The following is a 23936-nucleotide window of genomic DNA, read 5'->3' on the forward strand; positions in this document are numbered from 1 at the left end:
CCCAGGGTGAATGGATGGATGGATGGATAGAAGAAGGTTACTCACAAAGGGGTACTAAGCAGCAACCAGAACATTTTTTAGTGAAGTTTCTAGAAGAGACGGGTTTATGAAATGGAATTTAGTTTGGGAAGGTTTATATGTACAGTATGTATGTGAGGGAGGGAGAAGGGCGATACCTCTGGTTCACACTCCAATACAGTAGGTGGCAATAATGCACCTTTAACGTTGAGTGCCCCACCATAAAACAAGGTGAAGAAGAAGACTACTATAGGAGTCTGGACTTTGTTGGTCTTTGTCAAGGGTCTTGGATGTAGCGCACAACCCATCCCACCCCCAAAAAATGTTTAAGCTGTGCTTCCATCATCTATTTTCTACCGCTTCTCCCTTCCAACAGGAAAAAAACCAGTTGGTTTGTTATTCAGTTTAATATTAGCAATGCCCAACATTAGAATGAGTTAAATAAGTCTTTATTTCCAAAGATATTTTACAGGGCATATTAATTTAAAATGTTTTTCAATGACTGACATTCTTTTTGTTGTCTTTCAGAAAAAGGAATGGCTATGTCTCAACTGCCAAACCCAGCGGCTAATGTCTGGAGCTGGTCTTGATGAGCCCCCTCTCCCCATTCCACACCCATCTCCCAAGCATCAGCCCTCTGGTTCACCTCGCCACCAGGCTTCAACCAGCCAACAAAGCCCTCTCCACAAAGCCACCAATCAGCACGGGTCAAAGCCAGCCCAGTCCCAGATGCAGAAACCGCAGGCGGGAACCGGCGGGAGTGATTCTCTTGGGCCCAATGCTACCAAACAGCCAACAGATACCAAGACTACAATGCCAGCTACATTAGCTGGACCAACAAACGACACCCAGAAGAAGACAAAAACCGTGGATGGAAAGCCCCAGATGGAGCCCGAGACCCAAATTGGCAAAGAGAGTAAACCTGCTCTGAAGAAAGGAGAGCAGATCACGCCAATCAAGGAAATTAGGAAGTCAAGGCATTACGATGTAAGTAACAAAGTTATGTTTCCTACACTATTTACCTGTATATCTCATTTTTGACACAATGCATCAAAGGCAAGATTTTTCTTTGTGACTTTGCATCAAAGTTAGGAGACAACTTTAATGGGGGCCTTGACAATGTGATTTCAGTGTTTTGTTCACATGGATTCCCAAAAATGACTGAAAACGCAGAATGTACAGTATGTATGCCAGACCAGTAGTGGGTCTTTTTCATGTTGTCCATGTTTACAAGTCTTTATATGGTGTCATTTGAAAATGTTCGAAATGTTTGCGTTTTAAGGCTACAAAAACATTGTCGTGATGAAAATGAGAGGCCACAACAACACTGTCTTTATAGGAGTTCATTCAAAGGAGTGTCATTTAGACACGCCTAACGATACCGCTAATCGCTATTAATTCACGGTTGTATTATTTTCTTTGTGTGAATTAAAGTTTGGTGCTGTTAGTTTATCCTCCAATGGCTGCGTGTCAGTGGCTGTCTGTAAAGTAAGCTATTGATTTCCATTTTGACAGAATGCTGACTTTGCCAGACAAAGCAAGTCAGTCATGGATTAGCTTTTGGACGGGAATCAAGGGGCCCCTTTCTTACTGCAGTATATGCACATATGACGTAAAAAACAAAAACCAGTGAAGTTGGCACATTGTGTAAATTGTAAATAAAAACAGAATACAGTGATTTGCAAATCCTTTTCAACCTATATTCAATTGAATACACTGCAAAGACAAGATACTTAACATTCGAACTGGAAAACTTTATTTTTCGCAAGTATTAGCTCATTTGGAGTTTGATGCCTGCAACATGTTGCAAAAAAGCTGGCACAAGTGGCAAAAAAAAAAAGAGAAAGTTGAGGAATGCTCATCAAACACTTATTTGGAAAATCCCACAGGTGAACAGGCTAATTGGGAACAGGTGGGTTCAATGATTGGGTATAAAAGCAGCTTCCATGAAATGCTCAGTTATTCACAAACAAGGATGGGGCAAGGGTCACCACTTGGTGAAGAAATGCCTGAGCAAATTGTTTAACATTTCTCAACCAGCTATTGCAAGGAATTTAGGGAGTTCACCATCTACAGTCCGTAATATCATCAAAATGTTCAGAGAATCTGGAGAAATCACTGCACATAAGCAGCAAGGCTGAAAACCAACATTGAATGCCCGTGATCTTCGATCCCTCAGGCGGTACTGCATCAAAAACCGACACCAGTGTGTAAAGGATTTAACCACATGGGCTCAGGAATACTTCAGAAAACCACTGTCAATAACTACAGTTAGTCGCTACATCTGTAAGTGCAAGTTAAAACTCAACTATGAAAAGCGAAAGCCATTGATCAACAACACCCAGAAACGCCGCCGTCTTCGCTGGGCCCGAGCTCATCTAAGATGGACTGATGCAAAGTGGAAAAGTGTTATGTGGTGTGACGAGTCCACATTTCAAATTGTTTTTGGAAAATGTGGACATCGTGTCCTCCGGACCAAAGAGGAAAAGAACCATTCAGATTGTTACAGGCGCAAAGTTCAAAAGCCAGCATCTGTGATGGTATGGGGGTGTATTAGTGCCCAAGACATGGGTAACTTACACATCTGTGAAGGCACCATTAATGCTGAAAGGTACATACAGGTTTTGGAGGAACATGTGTTGCCATTTAAGCAACGTTACCACAGACACCCATGCTTATTTCAGCAAGACGATGCCAAGCCACATGTTACAACAGCGAGGCTTCATATTAAAAGAGTGCAGGTACTAGACTGGCCTGCCTGTAGTCCAGACCTGTCTCCCATTGAAAATGTGTGGCGCAATATGAAGCCTAAAATACCACAACAGAGACTCCCGGACTGTTGAACAACTTAAGCTGTACATCAAGCAAGAATGGGAAAGAATTCCACCTGAAAAGCTTAAAAATTGGTCTCCTCAGTTCCCAAACATTTTTTGAGTGTTGTTAAAAGGAAAGACAATGTAACAGTGGTAAAAATGCCCCGGTGCCAAATTTTATGCGATGTGTTGCTGCCATTAAATTTTAAGTTAATGATTATTAACAAAATAAAATTACGTTTCTCAGTTCATACATTAAACATCTTGTCTTTGCAGTCTATTCAATTGAATATAAGTTGAAAAGGATTTGCAAATCATTGTACTCTGTTTTTATTTAGGAATTACACAACGTGCCAACTTCACTGGTTTTGGGTTTTGTAAAATGACAAAGGCCTTCAGCTGAAGTCATGCTGTTCTGGAAGTTTTAAATGCAAAAATGAGTCATTTAATTATGTAAAGCAAATTATGAAGGGAAAAATCAGGTACAATTCATCACACACACTACTCACAGCATTAATTTGATGACAGTCAAAATGGAAAACGTCACAAGAGGATTTCTAAGCTTGGCATCACCCTATTTCATCTATTTTGCATTGTTTCAAATATTTTGAATTACACCAGGTTGGTGCCTCTTAGATTGCTTTGATTTGACATGGTATTAGGAATGGTATTACACATCACCTGAGCCACTGATGATTTTTTTAAAGTAATCTTTATACATTTTTTGAAGAAGCTTTACTTTTTGAGGCATCCGTAAATGAAAACCACATTATTATTTTTTTTTTTGTTCATTTTAATTGTCACGTTTTGAAAATTCAACAGTGGTCCACATACATACAGCTCATAAATAAGCGTTAATCAATTATATTTGCACTTATATCACAATTGTTTTGATGAACATTGAAACGTTATAATTGACAATTAATACATGTAACCCTCCTTTATATGAAGTATTTATATCACCTAATGTTTTTTGTAGGTAATCTTCCAAAAACAATAAACATTTACTACAACTGCACACTAATCTTATATTTCACCGACCTCAAAAACTTGTCAAGCTGTTTTCGGTATTAGAGCACTATATTTGTATTAGCATGTTCTTTCTTTTAAAGATGAAATATACACATTAGCATATGTTATTTCACCACACCTAGTGTGTGTGTGACTATCAGTGGTACTTTGACTTTAAAGTCCACAATAAATGTTGCTAAACTGAATCTATACATTTTGGTGACAACTACTGCATGCAAATGTTGTCGAAGTACACGCAGTGGTATGTCAAGACCCTGAAATATTTCTCTATTCTGTCTCTCTCTCTCTTTAGGATACAAAAAATAACAGCACACATGACTTGTCACGTAGCCCTCAAAGCCTCAGTGATACCGGCTACTCCTCTGATGGCATCTCCAGCTCCCACAGTGAAATCACTGGTCTAATTCAAGAGGAAGAGATGAAACTGAGTGAGAGGGGAATCAGCGAGCGGGGCTCCCCACCAAGCCCGTCTGAAATCACAAAGCTGGAAAGCTCCATGAGGCCTTTGCTGGAAAAAAGCCTCTCCGAAGAGAAAGCAGACAGAAGGGGAAGGAAGCACAGGGATAGAGACTTGGATGACAGAGGGAAGCAACGCCCACGTTCACTGTCAATCCCACCTGATGCGTATGACTCAGACGAGGAACTTGAGGACATACTGGAAGAAGAGGAGGATGGGGGAGATTGGGACAACAAACGGAAGGAAGGGAAGGATGAGAAGAAGGAAAAGAAAAAGAAGGAAAAGGACATGGAGCCCACTGAGATGACGGATGAAGAGTTCATGAGGAGACAGATTATGGAGATGAGTGCCGATGAAGAAAATGATGAGGAGGAAGACGATGATGAGGAAGATGAAGGATATGGCTACGAGAGAAAGAAAAGCCATCATAAGCACACTATATCCGACACTGCAAAAGAGAAGCGACGCTTACAGCATCACTCCAGCAGTTTCGAGGAGGAAACAAAAAGCTCTGCTGATGTATACAAGAGCTCAGTGGAAGAGGGTGAGGAAGACTTGATGGCTTCACAGGGTGGTCTGAGACGCTTTAAAACTATTGAACTAAATAACACAAATAGCTACAGTCGAGACATGGATCTCAGCAGTGAAAACGACTTGAGCCTTGATCGAGAACCTGAACTAGAAATGGAAAGTTTGACTGGCTCCCCAGAAGAGCGCTCTCGGGGTGACTACTCTTCCACTCTGCCTCCAACTTCATCCTCGTATGGCTCAGGACAGTCTCCTACATCCATCTCATCAATGGAGGAAGATAGTGACAGTAGCCCCAGCAGGAGACAAAGGCTGGAAGAAGCCAAGCAACAAAGAAAAGCAAGGCATCGATCCCATGGTCCTCTCCTTCCTACGATTGAAGACTCATCAGAAGAGGATGAACTGAGAGAGGAAGAGGAACTTCTAAGAGAACAGGAGAAGATGAGGGAGGTGGAACAACAAAGAATTAGGAGCACAGCACGCAAGACGAAGCGGGATAAAGAGGAGCTGCGTGCTCAAAGGCGTAGAGAGAGGTCTAAGACACCACCTAGTAACCTTTCACCTATTGAAGATGCTTCTCCAACAGAAGAGCTGAGGCAAGCTGCAGAAATGGAAGAACTTCATCGCTCTTCTGCCTCTGAATACTCGCCTCAGAGCTTGGATTCAGAAGCTGAGGGATACGAGTCGAAACTTTACAAGTCAGGTAGTGAGTACAACCTTCCAAATTTCATGTCTCTTTATTCACCGATCGAGAAATCTTCAACCACAATGACAATAGCGCCATCATCAACTTCTAAACCATTAAAGAGTGCCGAGGAGGTTTATGAGGAGATGATGAGGAAAGCAGAGCTACTTCAAAATCAACAGAAACAACAGCAGCAGCAGCAAGTCAGACATGGCCAGTACTATGAAGAAGACATTAATGGAGAAGGTTATGATGACGAGGATGAGTATGAACAAGATCAAACAGGATATGATAATGAAGCAGCCGAGACAGAAACTGATATTTATAAAGAGATTCGGCAAACCTCTCAGAACATCACAAAGATGCAGCAGGCCACTGATGAACAAGTAGAGCTTGAGATTGAGAGCTCATACCAAAACAAACAATTTCTTGACACGGGCTCAGCCTTTGCCAAGTTACTTGAGCAAAGCAATGCCCTCCTGACTCCAGGAACTAGTCCCACCCAGATTGCTGCTCCTGTTTCCTTTGCTGAAACTGGAGGACGCATCCCGGACGTTCAAGTAACGCAGCACTTTGCTACAAAGGATAGCCACAAAGACAGATTTAAAAGCCAAACTGGTAAAAATGGGATCACACCAACAGCAGCTGCAACTACAATTGCAGCTTATGGAGTCTATGCTAGAGATGCTACAACTGTTTCTCAAACTAGTACCAGCCACACTATGACGTCAACCCAATCTGCTATGTATGGCCGACACACAGGGAGTCCTGCCACATCTTCAGCTACAGTCTCAAGTGTGTGCAGCAAGATTGCAGAGATTACCCAAGCCTACAGTCAAAGAGAAGTCATTACCAAAAGAGTAGGGGACACACGGGGTGTCCAAGTTCGAGAAAGCTCAACATCTGCTACAGAGAGAAATATTGAGCCACGCTCTCCTAAGTATACAACTTATTACAGGAGTACCAGCCCTCCTCTTTCTCCATCTCCACCGCCACAAAGTCCGACCCGTTCCCCGTCCAGGAGGGCTACAGCTGAGTTCTCCACGCAAACTTTCAATTCAGCACTACGAATGGAGTGTGGAAGTTCTGGGCCTACATCTCCAGTGATGGCTCAGGGAACCCAAACATCACATAGATCTGTTTCCCCGCGGCTCTACCGGCAGCAATCTTCTCAAGATGCACCATACTCACCGCCTGCAAGTTCAGCTCGGCCAATGACGGTCAACACGGCTACATCTCCTCTGTCTTCACCCACACGTTTTAGCCGTCAATCAACATTTGAGTCTTATTCACCCTGTGGTAGTCCTCCAGATACACCACCTTACCAACATTCTCCTACACGCAGCTTCTACAGAACCCAAAGAATAGAAAAAGTCAATGTTGGAACAAGTATGGTTACCACAGGCAGTATTTATACAAGAGGATCTGTTTCTATGGATAATATCTCTCTATGCCGAATATCTACAGTCCCTGGCACTTCTAGGGTAGAACAGGGCCATATGATCCAAGGTGGAAGTGTTGTGGACCTGAGAACAGTTGCCAAATCAACCCCAATCATCATGACCGATCAAGGAATGGATCTCACCTCTCTAGCCACTGAATGTAGAAAATACCATGGTGGTTCAGAGGGGAGCCGACATTCCACAATTGTACAGCCCCTGATTATGAACCTTAATGCCCAGGAGAGCATCACGCCAACCACAGTGAGTGTAACAGTGGCAGCATCCATGTTCATGAGCCAACCCAAACAGCCAATGGTCTATGGCGATCCCTATCTAAATCGTGTGGACTTAGGTCAGGGCATAGGTTCAGCTGTGTGTTTTTCCCAAAACAAACCTCCATTATCACCCCCAACTGACCCATCAATACCAAAAATTGATGCTAAACTTGAAGATCTTAGTTTCCAACAGAAAGAACTCCAAAAACAACAGGAGAAGTTGCAGATGCAACAAGAGTTTCTTGAGCAACAGTTGCAGCAGCATCACCAGATGCAACATCAACCACAACAGGTGTCTGTTTTAGCCAGGTATAACCTTTCTGGCCAGGTCTCACCCTTGCTGAAAAAAGACTTGCTGGTGAGCCAGACAAGCAACGCATCAGCTGTTGTCAGTGCTGTATCACCAGTCATCAACCCTGATTTGTATGGAACTGGGCCCATAGAGCTTAAAGGCAAGCCCAGTCCTCCTGGTGTGATTACAGGAGGGAGATCGCCACATAGTATGGTAGTGCAGATAGATACAGGGCCAGAACAGCCCAGGGCAGTGACTCAGCTTATTAAAGTGGAAGAAGGGCAGGATGCTGTAGATCTCACAGGAGGCCAGATTAAACCTGACCAACCAGCTTGCTGTGATGTTTACCGACTTCCATTTGGTGGAAGCTGTGTTGGTGGTTCTGAGAAAGAGGGCATACGGCCTCCTTCCGCACCACCTCTGTCCTACGATTCTGACCAAGAAAGACAACCTTTAAGGTACCATGAGTATCCATTGGATGGCCGCAAGTCTTACACATTGCCTTATCCTGGTAGGCTTCAACCTTCAATGTCTGATACAAATCTAGCTGAGGCGGGGCTACAAACCTACCATTCTAAACTAGAACCACATCTTCAAGGATCAGGAGACCTTGCAATGGATGTAAATGTGGTAAAGCATGGCTATGGAGGATATATTGGAATGCAATATGGCTCCTACACAGATTTGCGACATGGAGGAGAAATTTCTGCACCTACATTGCCAATACGGAGATATAATTCCCTGTCGAACATAAATTCTGACTATGGCTACTCTGCTCGTGATATTGCCAATTTTCAGGAAGCTAATTTGGCTCAGTATAGTGCCACAACTGCCAGAGAGATCAGCCGAATGTGTGCTGCACTTAATTCCATTGATCGGTATGGAAGCAATCCAGACTTGATGCAATTTGGCAGTTTGGGAAGAGGATCCATAACACAAACTTCAAGATTGTCAGCTGGTCTTGGCTTAAGACAAAATCTGATGTTTGGATTGGATGGAAAGCCATTATCCCACAACCAAGCACTTACCAACCTCATCAATGCCAGACAGGCCAGTCTCAGAGCGTTGTACCCAGCTGCCATTAGATCCTCTGATGGGATGATCTACTCCACTATCCAGACACCTATTGCCTCTACCCTACCCATTACAACCCAGCCTGCTTCTGTTCTTCGCCCACTACTCAGAGGGGTTTACAGGCCTTATCCATCTCCCAACATGACAGCTGTACCCCTCTCTAGTCTGACCAGATTACCAATGAGTCCTAGAATGTCTTTATCTGGACAAACTCCAATCCGTTACCCTGGACCAGGTCTTCTCCAAATGACAACCACTGCCACTATAGCTGCTGCAATAACAACCTCAACACCAGCGAGTGCCCCAGTACCTGTTCCCATGACAGCTGCGCCCTCAACAGTCCAAGATGAACCAGTTTACCTTGGTAAGGGTACTAATGTAACCCCTTCCTCAGCGGAGGTCACCTCAGTGCCAGGAGTACATGCGATCCCAACTGACCCACAGCCACAACCGTTAAACATGTCCCAAGCCCACCTGAACAGTCAACAACAGCAAAAAGCAACAACCTCTCAGAGTTATAAATCAGTAAGCCCTCCTGCTTCAAGTGATTTACCAGTTCAAGGAGGACTACCGCCTTTCCCCCCACCAGGTGCTATCCACAAAGAGGGTGAAACCGAAACAGAAAGGTTACATCGACAGCAGGAGCAGCTCCTGCAGATGGAGAGGGAGCGTGTAGAGCTGGAGAAACTCCGGCAATTGCGCCTACAGGAAGAGTTGGAACGGGAAAGGATGGAGCTGAAATTTCACCGAGAGAAGGAGCAGATTCTCGTGCAGCGAGAATTGCATGAGCTGCAGAACATCAAAGAACAGGTATAAGGACTAACTGTTTATCTGGTTCCTACCAGGTTTTTATTTCTGGGCTATTATGTTTGGTTTCTTTCCTAATATATGTGTAAGCTATACAAGTTGTAAAATGCATGTCTTTGGACAGTGCTATATCATAAAACCACACGATTGTAAGAAAAACATTTAAAGTTTGCATGCAACAGTCAATGTAGCTCTTTTTTAGGTGAGAACCTGATGAAAAGCTCTTTTTTAAGTGAGAACCTGATGAAACATAACAATTTTTAAAAAAAAACAACAATCTTTCATTCTCAAAAGCACATATTGTTTATTCAAGTTGTCCACATGGTGGTTTTCACCACCTAGAAAATGAAACAATTTAAATACCGATTGTTGGTCTGAATTTTTATTAAAAAAAGATGACATTGTAAATGTGTAAACATGCCTAATCTAAGAGTTGTTCCCTCCGCTATTATGAACGTGTTTCAAGATTTAACTGAAGAGCTAACATAATGATTGTCTTCTTTTTTTAATAGAACAAGCAGTTGAAAATCTTTCAAGTTTACTCTGTTCAACAGGTGTGGAAGCTTTGCTTGATGCTAATAAATCATGCAAACAAGAAAATGTTACTGCATCCCATAACCTACTGTAGCAGCAAAAGTCCCCCTGCTCTTTTATTTGCAACAGCCTATCATTTATGCAAATAAATATTGAAATGTTTTCTTCTGGGCATTACATGACTGGCACGAGCAACTGATGCTGTCCATTGTGTGGTACTTGCATTTTTATTTTTTAGCAATACATTGAAATTTGGCTTTTTTCCAACCCTTCCAAGAATAACTCCATGACATGCTTTTTCAGGACGCTGGTGATTTTTTAATTTACATCTCTAAGCAGATATGTAGAATTCTCAGCATCATTGACTGCTTCTCCTCTCACCCCCTCTCGCGTCTTTCATTCCACAGTCTCATTCCTACTAGGCTCATTGATCGGTTTAGTCAATCTGCAATTCTTTCTGTTTCCGCATTTTAGGTTCTACAACAGCAGCAACAAGAACGAGAGAATCAGCTTGTGGTCCAGAGGGAGCAGCTTGCTCAACAGAAGTCCCAGCTAGACCAGATCCAGTCCTTGCAGCAACAGCTCCAGCAGCAGCTTGAAGAACAGAAGCGGCAGAAAACTGCTGCAGTCCAGAACGTACAGGTAAGTTGCCAGCATACAGAATGAGTCACTAATACACAATGTGCACACTGCATCAATTAATAGAGCAATTGCTATCCTCCCCTGCAGATGGATGTGAACGGACATCCTTACACTGACCCTCAAATTGGATCCCGTTCCCTGCCAAACTCCTCCTCAGAGATGTGTCTGAGAATTCATGATGAGCATGTTGAGACCAGAAGCAACATTAGGAAACATAGCTCCATGACCAGGCTGAGCAGAGATACCTTGGACGGAGAAGGCGTAACCTTCCATGTCTCCCCACGCAGGAATGTGGACAGTTGCGTGCAAACAGATGATGAAGATGGGGAGGAGAGGTAGAAACGTGTTCATTGAGTGTGTTTGAGGTGTTTTCTTGTTTATGCTTGTCCTTCCAAAAACAGGTGGTTTAGTAACCTTTGTGTTGCTTTGTAATTTGAAAGCAAAGCACTTACAATGCTGATCTATGCAGTATGTTATTAATAATTAATAGACAAGTGCTTACAGACAGAATGCAAATGTCTTATATTGGAGTTTTAAACGCTCAAACGAAATGATTCACACTAAGACCTGCTGTATGGGTAAATACAGTAATTCATTGCACTAACCAATAGGAGCTACACTTAAAGACCTACTGAAATGAAATGTTCTTATTTAAACGGGGATAGCAGGTCCATTCTATGTGTCATACTTGATCATTTCGCGATATTGCCATATTTTTGCTGAAAGGATTTAGTAGAGAACATCGACGATAAAGTTCGCAACTTTTGGTCGCTGATAAAAAAGCCTTGCCTGTACCGGAAGTAGCGTGACGTCACAGGTTGTGGAGCGCCTCACATCTGCACATTGTTTACAATCATGGCCACCAGCAGCGAGAGCGATTCGGACAGAGAAAGCGACGATTACCCCATTAATTTGAGCGAGGATGAAAGATTCGTGGATGAGGAAAGTGAGAGGGAAGGATTAGAGGGCAGTGGAAGCAATTCAGATAGGGAAGATGCTGTGAGAGGCGGGTGGGACCTGATATTCAGCTGGGAATGACTAAAACAGTAAATAAACACAAGATATATATATATACTCTATTAGCCACAACACAACCAGGCTTATATTTAATATGCCACATATTAATCCGCATAACAAACACCTCCCCCCTCCCGTCCATATAACCCAACAATACAACTCAAACACCCACACAACACACTCAATCCCACAGCCCAAAGTACTGTTCACCACAGTAAAGTTCATACAGCACATATATTTCCCCAAAGTTACGTACGTGACATGCACATAGCGGCACGCACGTACGGGCAAGCCATCAAATGTTTGGAAGCAAAAGCTGCGTACTCACGGTAGCGCGTCTGCTATCCAACTCAAAGTCCTCCTGGTTGTGTTGCTGCAGCCAGCCGCTAATACACCGATCCTACCTACATCTTTCTTCTTTGCTGTCTTCATTGTTCATTAAACAAATTGCAAAAGATTCACCAACACAGATGTCCAGAATACTGTGTAATTTTGCGATGAAAACAGATGACTTAATAGCTGGCCACAATGGTGTCCCAATATGTCCGCACGATCCGTGACGTCACGCACAAACGTCATCATACCGAGGCGTTTTCAGCAGAATATTTCGCCGGAAATTTAAAATTGCACTTTACTAATCTAACCCGGCCGTATTGGCATGTGTTGCAATGGTAAGATTTCATCATTGATGTATAAACTATCAGACTGCGTGGTCGGTAGTAGTGGCTTTCAGTAGGCCTTTAATACCACCTCTCAATTTCTGTGAATTACAATTTAATCATGATGATACTAATAGTGTGCTTTGAATCATGTTTTGAAAATTAACTATGAATGATAATGAATTATAATCAGGCAAGAATTAAAATTGCTTCATTCTTCTCTCCGTCACAAGGTACATGATGCGTCATCGAACAAGGAGGCGTGGTCGTAGCGTAGACTGCTCAGTTCAGACAGATGACGATGAGGACAAAGTTGAAACTGAACAGCCAGTGCGCCGACGACGTTCTCGCTATTCTCGACATTCTGAATCCAGCGCCACTGGCACTGGTACTGGCACATCCACGGCAGGCACCGATTCCAAAACCAATGCACCCAAGATGGTATCCTCCAGTATAGCCGTCCAAACCATGAGAGAAATGTCTTGCCAGACCGAAGTAGAACACCTTGGCAGGGTCTCCCCTGCAATCCATGTGACATTACCAGACCCAAATAAAGTAGAGATTGTGCATTACATATCAGGACCTGAAAGAACCAAAAAGGGACAGTCATTAGCATGCCAGACTGAACCAGAAGCCCAGTCCCAAGGTGTGGTCACTCCCCAGCTCAGCATACCAACCACAGTAAGCCCGTATTCTTCCTCCAACAGCTGCGGAACCCAGCAACCCGCTTCTGCTGACATTTCCATACAGCAGCGCCAGCAGCAGCATATCACAGCAAGTGCAGCAAAGTTTGAGCGCCGGCGTCCTGACCCACTTGATATTAACTACCAGCCTCACAACCACCTACACAATGAGTCTATCTCCAGCATCATCCGACAGCAGCAGACAATTCCTAAATCTCCGCAGGTCCTCTACTCTCCTGTCTCTCCGGTGTCCCCGCATCGCTTGTTGGAGAATTCTCTATCCAGTGAAAGGCTGAACAAGGCTCATGTAACACCGCAGCAGAAGTCATACACCGCTGAGTCACCGCAGCGACATCCATCTGTGCCCAGACCAATGAAGAACACGCAAAGGTCTATGTCAGACCCTAAATCTCTTAGTCCCACTGCCGATGAGCACACCAAGGCTAGGCTGTCCCTGTATCAACAACAAGCCCTCCAGAACCAGGTAAAGTCACTCATATAATGAGAACAATAAAGACATTAAGAGAGAATGGATTAAGGACGCATTCAAGAAAATTTAAGTACAGCTTTGATACTGGAATTAACTATAAGCATACAGTAATATACACTTTCTAACTTTAGTGGTTACACCCTCACACTTCCATTTCTCATTGTAACTTCAGGTCTTCTACAGTATCATTAAGTTTGTTGGAGAGAAAAATCATTTAAACGTTTCAACGGAGAATAAACGTGAGAATATAAGCCTCTAGCTCTGTCTCAGCATACAAAGTAATTGAGGCGCTGGGAATGGATGCATGCCGTATTCTTGACTTTTTGTTTCACCTTATGAAGCTTAATCACAAATATATTTCACTGCAGCAACTCAAACATTGTTATAATGGCTATTGAGGAAAGGGCAATTTATAAAAGAAAGTAGTCTTTATAACCCTATTATTCTTCAGAGAGGCAAGCAAAGCAAAAAAACTTGAGATATATCTCTGAAAGAGGACCAACGCACAGGACAAGGTTCTGACAGCAACTCACAAAGTGATTCACTTAGCATGATAATCCCAATAAAGCAGCATTCAATTTAAAACTGCCGGGAGAAGTTTCATAGATGTCAGTTAAACAGATTAGGTGGTAGCATAAATGACTAAAGAGAAGAAAAAAAAAAGGAGTCTGGTTGGAATCACTATGGTTGAAATAATTTATTTAAGAAAAATGTAAACAGTACATTTTGGCATTCAAGATCAATATTTTAGATTGAATTGCCCTATTTATTTTAGAGATTATAATTGAAATAACCAAAATCCCTTAAAATAAGCCCCAACTTGTAAAAATGCAGTGTTGTGATGACTAGGAATGGGTATTGTTGACATATTAGCCGATACCAGTGCCGAATCTGTACTGATACGTGACCCGTACTTAAAACGGAAAACATACAAATTTTGCCGTAGAACAAAAAAATTTATTTTCACGGAATTCTGTGACATGCAAGTTGAACAGAATGGTTATTTAAATACTAGGAGGATAATGAAATTATAACTCCTCAAAGGTTAATACAATTATAACTAAGTAATACATTCAACAACATTAAATAAAGTCAACACAGTCATAATCATCACAGCACGACCAACAGCAATAGAGCACACAGAGAATGTGCAGAAATATTTGCTAGATTTTAAAGTATAATGTTTTATTTTCCTATATTTAAACACAGTGTTACTGTTCAAACTGTAATGTTACAGCGGCCAAAATTATTACATATTTGTTAAATACAACCTCTCCCTTGTTTTTGATGAATACTTGGGCTTATTCCGCCACTGTATTTACATTTTGGTCATTATAGTGGTACTTGAAGAGCCAACTTTTTTCTAAGGTGGTACTTGGTGAAAAAAAGTTTGAGAACCACTGGTGTAGAGTTTAGAACTGTGGTTTAGAGGAACAACTGCAGCATATAGGTTAATGGTCCTAACTTAAAACAAATTTTATTTTAATGACCGATAGTAGGAAAACAACTGAAAAGCGTTAACGTCACACATTACTGTTTGAATGAAATACTACATGCCAATTATTGCTAACTTGAAGTTCTTTGGTGTATGTCTTCTAACGCAACCCCCCTGTTTTTTTGTTGTCTTTGTCTTCTTGTCTATTTGCCTTTCTTGTCTCCTTGAATGCATGTCTTCTCCTTATATTTATTTTCCCGATCTTTTTCTTGTTTCGAGTGACCCTCCTTCCTGTTGATGTGATATTATTTCCTCTTCCAATTATAATTTGCCCTACCACTATTACCCACATTCCTTTATCACCCCACTTTTCTGTCTCCTTTGACAAATTAACCTCTGTTTACCCCAACTCTCAACTACTTGGTTATTGTTATTTTGCTTTCATATTATTTTTCTACTTTTCATTCCTCATAATTTTCAACCCTGACATATTTATCTTTCAAACCATTCTTCACTATTATCATGGTCTTCTACCTACCATCTTATTGATTACACCCGTTATTCTTCCGCTTTATTCTTCCTTTCATGCTTTGTTGTTCTTGTCTTCCCCGTATTCTACTGTTCTTCTACCCCCACCCTCTCTCTCATTCTCCAGCTGGCAGCCCTTCAGCAGAGCTCGCTGCTCCGTAAGGTAAAGAGAACCCTGCCAAGTCCTCCTCCAGAAGAAACAACATCAGTTCATCTGCCCATGATGACGCCTGCCCTCCAACAGGTCTACTTGCCATCCGTGCCCAGCCTCAAGCCCAGCTCCAGGTCTGGCCTAGCCGCCAAAGCCAGCCTTCTCAAAGACCTCACCCATGAGCTTAAGGCTGTAGAGCAAGAATCAACCAAACTGAGAAAACAGCAAGCTGAACTGGAGGAAGAGGAGAAAGAGATTGATGCTAAGCTGAGATACCTTGAGTTGGGTATCCACCAAAGGAAAGAGACACTGGTCAAGGAGAGGGAGAGAAGGGATATTGCTTATTTGCGGTGTATGGGTGACACTCGGGACTATATGTCTGATAGTGAATTAAATAACCTTCGTTTAGCAGCAGCAGCTGCATCACATGAGGCCAATGGACTGCTAACAAGACCAAGTACTGCTCCGATGAGCCAGTTTAGCAACGATTTGAACACAGCAGCGCAGTACCCACCAACATCATCTTTCCTCTCCTCTCAATACCCCCAGAGCCAACCAGCAGCCCCCACTCAATCAAGTTTGCCCTACCAAGCTTCAACATTCAACCAGCCTCCATATCCAACGGTGTCTCAGTCCCAGGCACTGCCACAGCCAACTCCCCTCCAAAGTCATGTTCACCCTTCAGGACCATCATACCAATCTCAAACATACTCTTCCCACACCTATCCCCAAACTCAACCCCCATACCCTCAAACAGACATAGGTTTGCCAACTGCACCGCAACCTCAGCCCCAACCAGGGCACACAGGTTTTGGACCTGCACCACCTGGTCAGCCCCCATACCCCACCCACAGCTCACCTTATCCAAGTGCTGTGTCCTCTTACCCCAGCCAGAGTACCCCTTACCCTGGGCAACCCCAAACAGATATTTTGACAGTGCATCAAGGAAGGCCCAGGCAGACGTCACTGGCTGATTTGGAACATAAAATGCCCACCAATTACGAGACAATCAGCAATCCTACAGTTGTGGTTACCACCACGGCACAAGACAGTACTTATTCCAGTTCAGCCCCCTCATATGGTCAGTACAGTGGTACTACAACCATGGCCAGCTATGGAACCTATGGCTCAGCACCCGTGTCCAGCAGTTATGGTGGGTTTTCTACAGTGCCACCTAGTACTTATGGACAGTATACTTCAACCCCAGTTAGTTCTTATGGGCCATATACCACAACCACTGCTAATGCATATTCCTACACAACAACAACAGCCAGCTCTTATGGACAGTTTACAGCAACAGTTTCCAATGCCTATGGACATGCTGTGGATAGTCCATCAACCTACAGTACAGCAGAAGGGATGTATGGGGCACCTGGCTTAGAACAAAACATCCCAAGGAACTACATGATGATTGATGATGTAAGTGAGCTGACGGCAAAAAACGGGCTGGGCACGACAACAGTGGACATGATGCATCATGGCGGCACGGGGCGTTATCCTGGCGACACCCACGTCCACAGCAGCACCATTGGCAGCACAACGCGTGGGGGAACTGGCAGCTCCATGTACGGCAGGGCACCTGAGGAGGAAGCAGCGATGCAGGAAGAATTGTACGACCACCATGGCAGGGGTAAGAGCAGCTACAGGCACGGACCTCTAGGGGGCAGCAGCAGCGTGAGCACTAGCTTGGGTGGGGGATCCTCCTATTACTATGACTACGAAGACAAACACGGCAGCTTCCGATCTGGGGTGCAAAAATCTTCATCCCCAAGAAGCCTTCTGGCTCCTGCTGTCATGTCTACCAAACGCAGCAAGCACAGAAAACTGGGCAGTATGGAGCAGAAAATCTCCAAATTCTCCCCCATAGAGGAGGCTCGGGACGTGGAAGCAGATCTGGCCTCCTATTCTTCATCAGCTGGTGGGGGTTACGCCTCAGCCCACATTCGAGGACGTCAGCTGATAGAGGACTACGGCTTCAAGAAGAATACTTACGACACCGGAAGTGGCACCACACATAGTAGTCGACACTATGGCTCATTGGGAGAGGAGGATGATCGTATTTACTACACTTCTACCGGCCGCTCCCGCTCTACCGGCTATGGCATGGACAAGATCTCAGCCAGAGAATACTCTGGGTACCGCAGCAGATCCTACGAGAGGGATGACCGCTCCTATCGATCTGGCTACAGCCGGGGGCACCACCCAACCAGGCAATACTCTGAAGAGGAGAGCCCACTCAGTCCCCTGGGGAGATTCATGGGCTCCGGGCGATCATCAAGCTTAGGCCCCGACCCATACGACAGTCGCAGCAGTAGATACCATTACTATTATGGCCAATACGGTTCCAGTCACTCTCTGCCAGATGTGCAAGACCACATTCAAGACCTACCCCGGACCCATGTCTACAAGTCGGATGATACATACTTAATAGACGATTATCATTGTGCTGTGTCAGACAGTGAAGGTAATTGTGGGAGCTGAATGCCCACAGTTTCACTATCTACTACTGCCCCCACCGTTTATCTAAATGTCCCCCACCCACCCAGTGGATAGGCTTAGGAAAGAGAAGAAAAAAAGGCAGAACTAGCTGTTGCATGCCAATGTTTTCTTCTTCCTGAGAGTCACTTGGAGCTCTCATTTCAGTGGACTGCTGTCTGTCTGTCTGCCTGCCTGTCCGTCCCTCCGCCTGTCCGTCTGGTCATCTGTTTGTCCAGTACTCGCATGGTTCTGCGGCGTGGTCGTTTTCTTCGTTCGCACCACTCTGATTCCCTTGGAAGGTCTTCTTTGCACGTCACCAATGCAAATTATTTTACAGGGTTTTATTGTTATCTGTGTTTTTTGCATTGATGTTTTATACATGTTATCATTTCTGAATTCTGTCTGCACTGCAAAACAGTCTTATCATTTTTGAAGGTTAACTTCATCCATTATAGATGGCAGGCTTACTTTTAGCCACACAATTTGCTTGGAACCATTATGTAACAAATTCAAATCTGTTTTTAGGGCTCTATATTACCGAACATGATTGGCTTTAGCCTTGGCAATGAAAATATAGCATCCATATTGTTTTATTGCAGACATTTTTTGCAGTGTTTATTTGATCTAGTTAGTCTTGTAATGTGAAAGTGATGTAAATTGTACCATGCATGGATGTACAACTTTTATTTTGATTTTCTCTGTCTTCTTCTTTGGCATGGGTGGTGGTCTTCCTTCTTTTTCTCAGCCTGCATGCCGCTGTCTCCAGACGACATGGAGATTGACTGTGATCTGCTCTCGGTTTCCAAAGCCTACCATCTGGGCCAGGAAGAGACAGACTGGTTTGAGAAGCCACGCTCCAGTTCTCGGCACTACGGCAGCAGCCATTCATCCGGAAGAAGTCGCCATGGTGTTAAACACACCTATCATGATTATGACGAACCTCCTGAAGAGGACCTGTGGCCTCAGGATGAATATGGCCATGGAGGACGACACACTTCGTCTCGTGACCATCGGCACCATGGAAGCACTAGTCGACACGCATCCTCATCACGTCATTCAGATGAACCGAGGTCTTCCCGGTCATCTAAAAGCCACCCAAAAGACACGTCTATACGCCAAGACCCTTCAGGGCGGTCTTCATCATCAGGAAGACGTGGAGATTCAAGGTCCGGAGGTTACCACTCGTCAGACTACTCTCGGGATCCATCTGGTCACCATCATAGCCAGAGATCCTCTAGACAAGGGGATCCACATCGCTCCTCACGCAGCAAGTCTCAGCAACAAGTGGACATGCAGGGCCAAGCAGCAGGTATGTTTTTTTTTTTTAAATAGCCCCGGATTTGCACCAAAATCGACCTTTTCCTTGCACCATGCTTCCAACCTCTCCAAATGGTGTTCAAATTAGTACAGCGCTTTTGCAAAGCTCATCACACATTTAGGGGCGGCGATGAAACTAAAGCCTTCCGCCCGCATGCAGCTGAGATAGGCTCCAGCATACTTGCCAACCTTGAGACTTCCAATATCGGGGGGTGGGGGGGCTTGGTTGGGGGCGTGGTTAAGGGCGTGGTTAAGAGGAGAGTATATTTACAGCTAGAATTCACCAACTCAAGTATTTCATATATATATATATATATATATATATATATATATATATATATATATATATATATATATATATATATATATATATATATATGAAATAATTGACTTTCAGTGAATTCTAGCTATATATATATATATAAAAATATGTATATATATTTATTTTATTATACATATAAATAAAATAAATACTTGAATTTCAGTGTTCCGGGGGCTATCCAGTAGATGGCAGTATTGTCCTGTTTAACTTCTCCTCCGTTCATGACTCGGCCACCGTGTTCAATGGAGAAGTCTGTTATACAAAATGTACAGGCAACATAATTACATACCCCTTCCCCTTCGAACTGTCCTGTATGAACTGAAATTCTTGTTTCCATTCGTTTTGGAACTTGCAAGCGTATTTCTTCATCTTGCTCGTCGACGGCGTCGCCATGTCTGTAACTTCCTCGTTCTTCTACTTCGTATCTTTGTTGTGTGCGCAGTTGTGCACTCTACTCTCTAAAAGCCGTAGATGTTATGACGTCATTGGGCAGGAAAGCTGTTTATATTGTGGGAAAGCGGACGTGAGAACAGGCTGTCCACACTCAGGTCCGCATTGAGCTGGAGGGGGCGTGGCCTCCAGCTCCGCTGAATACCGGGAGTTTGTCTTGAGAAAATTTCTTCCGGGGGTTATCGGGAGAGGCGCTGAATCTGAGTCTCCCGCTAAAAACGGGAGGGTTGGCAAGTATGGGCTCCAGCACCCCCCGCGACCCTGAAAGGGACAAGCGGTAGAAAATGGATGGATGGATGGGTGGTTTGGTACTCTTCCCATGAAGCACAACCTCTTAAAGGAATGTTTTCACTGAGAGCATGACAGGCTGTGTTCTTTGTCATGTATTCATTAAATCTATGGTTTGATTTTTTTCATTTGTGGTATAATCCCCGCCGTCACTAATGCATGTTACGTTACAATGTAAAACAAACTTCACTTGGAATCTGTTTCAGTGACAGAAATAGATTGGAGTAAATTTAAACCTAAAGCATACCAAATTAAAAATGTTATACACAAAAATCCCCCCTCATATACTCTTATTTCTAGGTACCTCTAGATCTGCCACCTCCACAAGAGGTCAGGGTCCCGCTGGATCCGGGCGACAGAGTGGTCAAGTTTCCCAGAATGACATGGCTTCAGGACAGAGGACTCAGCTGCAACAGCAAGCCCAGACTTCCACGGTCAGGCCGGGGCAGCAAGGTACACCAACAACCACTGGTGCGCTGCAGCAGCAGCCCCCTGCCCAGGGACAAAACATGGGGATGGGGCAGGGCCAGGCCAAGCCTGGGCCAGTGGGAGCAACGAGTGGACCTATGGGTCAGACCAGGCAGATGGGTCCAACAGGAACGACGCCTACCCCCATGGTGAGTACAGCAAGTAAAGTTTCCTTATATCAGTACGATTTGCTGTTTGGGCAACCCATGTAGTGAAGCTACGTAGCGTCACTACATGTCCGAGTAGCATAGCTCTAGCTGCGCTACTTTTTGAAGCAGTAGCGATTCCAGTAGCTTAGCTATTTTTAGACCCATGTAAAGTAGTAGCGTCCATAAAAGCTACAAGCTACAAAGAGAAAAAAATGGTCTGCAAATTCATCCATCCATTACTGCTGATTGTCCCTACCAAGGATCCAGTATAGGAGAAAATAAATACGGAGAAACTCTTATGATGATTTGTTGGTTTACGTATGAGAAAATTCATGATGATTGGCTGGTTTACGTGAAGTGAAACGAAGTGAATTATATTTATATAGCGCTTTTCTCTAGTGACTCAAAGCGCTTTTACATAGTGAAACCCAATATCTAAGTTACATTTAAACCAGTGTGGGTGGCACTGGGAGCATGTGGGTAAAGTGTCTTGCCCAAGGACACAACGGCAGTGACTAGGATGGTGGAAGCGGGGATCGAACCTGGAACCCTCAAGTTGCTGGCACGTCCACTCACTCTACCAACAGAGCTATACCGCCCCAAAGTGAGTCACGATTGGCTAATATTAGGGCCAATCAGAGGCAGGATAGGGCGGGTGATGACACACTAAAACCAGGAAGCAAAATCAAAACATTGCCCACAGCGGTGGCGAAAACAGCATTAGGCGATGGTTTTGTTTAAATAACTATGTTTCTTTCAGAGTGCATCAATAGAACATGTATCTGTACTTTTATTTAATTGACATTATCTCTAACATTTTATAAACGTTCTGTTTTGTTCTGGCTGACTAACAGCCATGTGAGCAAACCACTAGGGAGAAGGGAGGCGATGGGAATGTGTCAATGCTGATTACTCCATGCTGCTCATTTATCACTGGTATAAAAGTTACATAAGATTCCAGTCCTGGTACGAAAATATGTTCACTTTTATTGATTTCTGTTCATGTAAAGATGGAGTTTGTTAAAGTATTTTTTATGAGACAAAAATCTTTTCCACTTTTCCATAAGCCAGGTTATTGTCATTTTGCCACTGTGGTTTCTGATGAAAAAGTCATTTATCCTGTGCTTAAAAGTCCCCATTCCAATAGAGAGTACTGTATGTATTTTGGTGTTTATTTGATATTATCATTGTTAAAATGCCTCTAATTAAATTGGTTTCCAGTGTTTCCCCCCTCATTTTGTACATGGTATCGCAACTTTGCAGACAGAGGCCATGTTCCCAGTTTGTGTTTATTATGATGAACAATCAAACTGAGCAGTAATACTATTATCATATTATTTGTTTGGTGAAAAGCTTTACAATAAGTTGAGATATATATTTTTATATGTAGTGTTAATATGTGTTTATATGTGTGTTGTGTAGTGTTTATATGTAGTGCGAGCTACTTTTGCCGTGTAGCTTGCTCCAATTTTCAGGGGATATCTTCCCCTGTAGCTTAGCTACATTTTATTGAGTGTAACTAGTAGCTTAGCTCACTACATTTTCCAAGTAGCTTGCCCATCACTGTTTATTGTATACATTATACTGTAAAATATTTGGTCATAAACAATAGCATTATTTCATTCTACGGGAAAATGCATTTGTTTAGGTCCATTGTGTAATTAAAAGCATCGATTATGTAGTTGTGTACAAACCCCGTTTCCATATGAGTTGGGAAATTGTGTTAGATGTAAATATAAACGAAATACAATGATTTGCAAATCATTTTCAACCCATATTCAATTGAATGCACTACAAAGACAAGATATTTGATGTTCAAACTCATAAACTTAATTTTTTTTTTGCAAATAATAATTAACTTAGAATTTCATGGCTGCAACACGTGCCAAAGTAGTTGGGAAAGGGCATGTTCACCACTGTGTTACATGGCCTTTCCTTTTAACAACACTCAGTAAACGTTTGGGAGCTGAGGAGACACATTTTTGAAGCTTCTCAGGTGGAATTCTTTCCCATTCTTGCTTGATGTACAGCTTAAGTTGTTCAACAGTCCGGGGGTCTCCGTTGTGGTATTTTAGGCTTCATAATGCACCACACATTTTCAATGGGAGACAGGTCTGGACTACAGGCAGGCCAGTGTAGTACCCACACTCTTTTACTATGAAGCCACGTTGATTTAACACGTGGCTTGGCATTGTCTTGCTGAAATAAGCAGGGGCGTCCACGGTAACGTTGCTTGGATGGCAACATATGTTGCTCCAAAACCTGTATGTACCTTTCAGCATTATGGCGCCTTCACAGATGTGTAAGTTACCCATGTCTTGGGCACTAATACACCCCCATACCATCACAGATGCTGGCTTTTCAACTTTGCGCCTATAACAATCCGGATGGTTCTTTTTCTCTTTGGTCCGGAGGACACGACATCCAGTTTCCAAAAACAATTTGAAATGTGGACTCGTCAGACCACAGAACACTTTTCCACTTTGTATCAGTCCATCTTAGATGAGCTCAGGCCCAGCGAAGCCGACGGCGTTTCCGGGTGTTGTTGATAAACGGTTTTCGCCTTGCATAGGAAAGTTTTAACTTGCACTTACAGATGTAGCGACCAACTGTAGTTACTGACAGTGGGTTTCTGAAGTGTTCCTGAGCCCATGTGGTGATATCCTTTACACACTGATGTCGCTTGTTGATGCAGTACAGCCTGAGGGATGGAAGGTCACGGGCTTAGCTGCTTACGTGCAGTGATTTCTCCAGATTCTCTGAACCCTTTGATGATATTACGGACCGTAGATGGTGAAATTCCTAAATTCCTTGCAATAGCTGGTTGAGAAAGGTTTTTCTTAAACTGTTCAACAATTTGCTCACGCATTTGTTTACTGTATGATGGTTATTTGGTATGAGT

At 43.3% G+C, this 23936-nt stretch overlaps 1 protein-coding gene across 2 annotated transcripts in view; it reads left to right on the forward strand.

The window, feature by feature from the left end:
• The window catches only part of bsna (bassoon presynaptic cytomatrix protein a), a 375212-nt gene that overhangs the window by 332803 nt on the left and 18473 nt on the right, over positions 1–23936 (forward strand). Inside the window, exons 4-12 of one of the 2 annotated variants that reach the window (XM_062054482.1) lie at positions 547–1005; positions 4156–9426; positions 9936–9977; positions 10432–10599; positions 10687–10934; positions 12509–13442; positions 15539–18026; positions 18849–19349; positions 20718–21034. In XM_062054482.1, the coding sequence (XP_061910466.1) occupies positions 547–1005; positions 4156–9426; positions 9936–9977; positions 10432–10599; positions 10687–10934; positions 12509–13442; positions 15539–18026; positions 18849–19349; positions 20718–21034 (10428 nt within the window). The remainder of the gene's footprint in view (positions 1–546; positions 1006–4155; positions 9427–9935; positions 9978–10431; positions 10600–10686; positions 10935–12508; positions 13443–15538; positions 18027–18848; positions 19350–20717; positions 21035–23936) is intronic. The other variant, XM_062054483.1, reaches the window with a different exon arrangement.

Source organism: Entelurus aequoreus, linkage group LG07, assembly GCF_033978785.1.
Source record: "Entelurus aequoreus isolate RoL-2023_Sb linkage group LG07, RoL_Eaeq_v1.1, whole genome shotgun sequence".
In the NCBI taxonomy this organism is placed as follows: Eukaryota; Metazoa; Chordata; class Actinopteri; order Syngnathiformes; family Syngnathidae; genus Entelurus; species Entelurus aequoreus.